The sequence below is a fragment of the Nicotiana sylvestris genome, chromosome 9 (assembly GCF_000393655.2).
Source record: "Nicotiana sylvestris chromosome 9, ASM39365v2, whole genome shotgun sequence".
Taxonomy (NCBI): Eukaryota; Viridiplantae; Streptophyta; class Magnoliopsida; order Solanales; family Solanaceae; genus Nicotiana; species Nicotiana sylvestris.
The window spans coordinates 183,279,981-183,284,857 of NC_091065.1; the positions used below are offsets into that span (position 1 = coordinate 183,279,981).

General features: G+C 40.4%; 1 protein-coding gene across 1 annotated transcript; it reads right to left on the reverse strand.

Annotated features, from left to right (window-relative positions):
* Positions 1-1,040: 1,040 nt before the first annotated feature.
* On the reverse strand, positions 1,041-1,574 carry LOC138878692 (uncharacterized). The gene has a single exon (XM_070158377.1). The coding sequence runs from the start codon at positions 1,572-1,574 to the stop codon at positions 1,041-1,043; it is 534 nt and encodes a 177-aa protein (XP_070014478.1).
* Between the last annotated feature and the right edge of the window lie 3,303 nt (positions 1,575-4,877).

A 4,877-nucleotide genomic window follows, 5' to 3' on the forward strand; every position in this document is an offset into this window, starting at 1 on the left:
AAAAGTAACAACAAGAATTTCGACAATTGGGAAAATCATAACTCTAGACCTCTCCTTAATCTTGTCTCCAACCCTTAGTATCTCTAATTGTTAATTTACTACTTTAATTTTCTAGATAATTAGTTAGAAATAACTCTTTTTTTCGGAGCTTGCATTTTATTATATACACAACTTTGAGGTTGTTTTTTTCTCTACACACAATCGTAAACCTTACCACTTTTTACTTTATACTGGCACCCTCAACTTAGGCTTTTAACCTCATTCTTACACGTTCAAGGAGGGATAGGTTCAAAAAAAAAGGAATTATTTCACAGAAAGGGTAAAGGTTTGTAATGTGGCATCCAATAAAAAGTTAAAGGCTTAACGGGGGTAACCAGGGTAATTTATGTACTAGGGAGGTCAATTTGGGCAAAACTGGCTAGTAGTCACAAAGAGAGCCTAAGATCATTTCAGCATTCCAATCATTAACCTGAGAGTTGCTCTAAGAAACCAAACGGGCAAGTTCTAGACATCAAGTTAAGCATATGCATTATTTATACAAATCATCACTTACTCACAATGCATGAACTGTTCAACTCAATATAATTTCAGCCCTCAAGTGAATGCAAGGCAACTCAAAACTTTCATCTCAGGATATGTAAGATTCTGAATAAGCATAAAGTCAAAGAGCGAGCCTCAAGTTCACAAGAATGACTAACCAAAAGTATAGGTATATATATATATATATATATATATATAAGTAAAAGAAGGAAGGGCACCATTTATTTACACAATTCATCACATGCTTGAGACTAGAACAATCAACACCAAATAAGCCAAAATATTTCATGCTACTGCCTTGGTTCAACTATTACACCCTTGGAAAAGAACCCGGCGAAGAAAAATCAAGGGGAATTCGTTGCTAACTATACTACAAGAGTAAATAGTTTATGTACAATGTTCACACAAAGCATGACTACCCCACCCCCAACGAAAAATCATGCATTGTCCCCAATGCATAGAGAATGTAAAAATGAAGCTCAAGGACTTCTTGGGACGCACTAGGCGCTCGAAGGAGCTGGAGCATCTAGGGTAGCTGTGGGATCATCTAGCACTGAAGCAGCAACTGGTGGAACCTCAGACTGAGTGTTGGCCTCCACGGCTGGAGCAAGATGATCCAGCTGCTGTGAGGATGGAGCAGGAAGATCCAGCTGCTGTGAGGCTGGAGTAGGAACCTCCACTTGTTGTGAGGCTGGGTCTGGGGCCTGGGAGCTTCTAGCCTCGCCTAGTGAAGGCTGAGTGGTCGATGAAAGTGCCTTGGTGACCATATCTGCTAAAGAATGTGCAATTGCTGGCTGCACAGCTGCTTCCTCTTCATCCTGTGCAATTGTAGAAGCAGCCACTTGCTTACCCTTGTCCCGATGACCCTCACTGTCCTCTACTAGTGCATCCTTATCTGTTTCCTCATCCTCTGAATCTCCCTCATCAGACTCCCCTTCCGTCTCTTCGGATCCCTCCTCTGAAGGAATGTCAATATGTACAGGAGGAGATAGAGCCTTTGAGGTCTCAACACTCTGTGCCTTCGGAGCTGTCATTATGTTTGTGAAATCAAATTCCAAGCCCGGAATGGAAGTACTAGCACCCTGCTCACCTTCCTTCGGGAGTAAGAGGGTCAAGTCAAACTCCAAATTTTACATCTTCTGTAGCTCTGATTTCAGTTCATCAACATCTTTCCTGAGCCGAGACATATCTCCAACCTCACCCCGCTCGAGACGCACTTCAAAGCTATTTAGGCGATCCTCATATGATTTATGCTATTGCTGAAGAACACACATTGAGGCTTGGACGGGTATCAATGCTTGCTGGATGAGGTTTGGGATTTCTTTTATCGGCCGGTCTACCTTAGCATTGGCATGCTGGGCCAGTAGACCCAGCTTGGAGAGAGTTGGTAAGGGAACCTGTAGCTATGCAGTGGTATGCTGTGGAGTGGCTGTGGAGGTAGCTGGGGCTTCAAAGGTGTCAGGCAGTGTTGGGGCCTCTAGTGCTGCTGAGTCTAATGGAGGAGGAATTGAAGTCTCTGGTTGATTTGCAGTTTCCTTGTCTACCGCGTCACTGATCTGAGTGATGTCAATATCTTTGAGAGCTTTCTCAAGTCGATCATGCTTTGGCATATGAGGCACACTTGCAGCTCTGCATAGAGTAGTGATCAAGCATGGGAAGGGAAGTGATGTTTGTTTTTGGTTTGCTCTAATCCCCAGTTCCCTGAATATAATCTCTCCCACATCAATCTTTATGCATGTTATAATGCACTCAATGAGGATCACATTCCCAATGGTGATATCAGTTTCATTTCTACACGACATCATATGGGAGCAGACAAGACTGAGCCAATATCGACCCTCCCGTGTGAGATCCTGCTTGTAAATCTTGTGTCGAGGATCAATCCAGGTGAGTGTCCCTTTTTCTATGATAGAGGCAATCCAGGCACGCTCGTTGTTCTTGCTAGCTACCTTAGCCCCATACTAAGTTGTGCTTGACTTCCACTTCCCAAATTACAGGTCATTAATGGTGGCGTCATCACAGAGCACTTGGACCCCTCGAACTAGGACATATTGTGCAAATATCATGTTTCTCTTTTGCTCAACATTCCTTAATTCCGCATAAGAAGCATAGAACTCTCGTACAAGTGTCAATATATTCATCGGGGAGCTAAGTGAAGAACTCACATTTTCTTTGCTTGATGTTCTAGATCACGTGAGGGTATTGCTTCTTCAGCCCGTTTAGACTCAACTGCTTCTCCTCGAGAATTTTTCTCTTTGTTAGCCCTTCTTTGTGTGAGCACGTGATTTTTGCCTCAGGAAAACTACTCCAAAATAAATCAAAAAATAAAACAAAATTCTCTTAGTGTGCAATTTTTAGAATTTATGTGGCATTTATTGGATAATTATTTGTGTATTGTCCGTAAACGTTTACTTTGTTATAGTTAAATGAAAAATAAAATAAAAATACATGTTGCATGCATATCTAGGATTTAATTATGCATTTAAGAATTAATTAAACTATTATTTAGCTCTAAAAAAGAAAATCACAAAGATATGCATTTATCTTATTTTTTGTCATTTAAATGTGTCATTGTGTGTTTAATGTTTTGTCTTGTGTGTTAATGGTTGTTAAAGGGTAATTAATATTTTTGTAAGGGTAATTTTGATTTTTATAATTAAAATTAGGAATTTAATAATTAGGAATAAAATTAGAAAATGAAAAGGGTTGAAAATATAAGGCAAAATCTGATTTGGGCCAAAATTTTAGATCAAAAATCAGGCCCAAAACAAAGCATTTACCTGGCCCAGGTAAGTCAACCCAAAGACCATCAAACGACGTAGTATAGGGCAAATACTACGCCGTTTGATGATGCCCGGTCAGTTAATTTCAAAGGCAAACCATACGACGTCGTATGGTTGAATTTGATTGGGGTCGTTCGTTGTTTCTAATCCAATGACTCCTAGAACTTTGACCAAACCCGTAATCCCCACCCGACCCATTGCCCGGGCCAACCCATACCCCAACTAAATTCAAACGACACCGTTCCCCTCATACGAATTGATCCAGGCCTTTGATTTCAGTTGATCCAACGGCAATGGTCCATCCACCCTACCCGTATATAAATCCTAAACCATACCCCATGCCCCTAGGCCATACCCCCCATTCCCCCTTTCGTCTCTGATATTCAGAGACCAGATGAACCCCCGCCTGTAACCACCGTCAACCACCCACCGGAAATCGCCTCACGGCGGTTTTGGTGGTCCAAACAACCCCACCTTAACACCCTCGACTCCTATTAACCTCCCCGTTCCAAATCCATAACCCATATCCCTCGAATCAGGCCCCAACGTCTCGAATATTCGATCGAAGGTTGGCCTTAAAACCCAACCATCTCTGATGGCTTCCAAATCAACACCATAGCTTCTCCTGACTACCCTCGTCATAGATCCGGTAATGGTTTAGGTCGAATCATCCTAGAACTGCTCGAATCTTCATTCGAAGATTCGAGCCAAATAGGAACTACCCAAATCCTTTTCAAATTCATACCAATTGACCCTAAAGCCTCCCTCACCCCTAAGTCGTCCTTAGTTCCCTTCAAATCTGCCCAGAATTGGTCAAACCCTAAATATGAGAAAAAGTGAAACCCTAAAATGCCAAATCGTGGAATTTGTCCGATTAAATGAGGGATTGAGGTCTAAGAGACTTTAATCGAGGTATTCTCAATTGAGAATACTTCGAATAAAGTCTGTTCAGCCTCAAAAAGGTCCGAATCCAAATTAATCCTGTGTCCGTATAATTTTGAAGAATTAGAGGTATTTTTTCCTACTTTTTTTTTGTATCATATGTGTATATTGTTGCTTGTTTCAGTAATCTGTGTAATTTTCCTATCTGTTTATTTGATTCTGTCTCCTACCCGTTTATTTGATCAAAGTATAGCATTGTTTCTGTTTGTTGTGATTGTTTACAATGTGTGTAATCGACTCGATTAAGTTCGTCGATTAGTTATTTTATAAATTCCTGTTTCTGTTAAATGCTGATTGAAACAACCTGTTTGTCTATTTTGGGATTGATTGTTATCAATTATTGTAGATAATCAGTTGATTAGTACTCGTCAATTAAATCATTTTTGTAAATCAATAAGTTCGTCAAATGGATGTTGTGTATGTTGATCTCTAGGCAGTTAGTTTCAGGGCAGTGTCAATATACTGACAATGCTCCTGCATTTGTTTGATCTTAGTTCGAGTTTCAATTTCAGTTTAAATTGTTCTATTGAGTTCTGTGTGGTAATATGTTTTATTCACGTTCAGTCTCTTAGTTCCAGTTTGAATTCAGCCTTGGTCATTCAGTTTTGATCT

Excerpts from the sequence above, each read along its gene's own strand:
- LOC138878692 (XM_070158377.1), bottom strand. The coding sequence starts at position 1,574 with ATGACAGCTCCGAAGGCACAGAGTGTTGAGACCTCAAAGGCTCTATCT.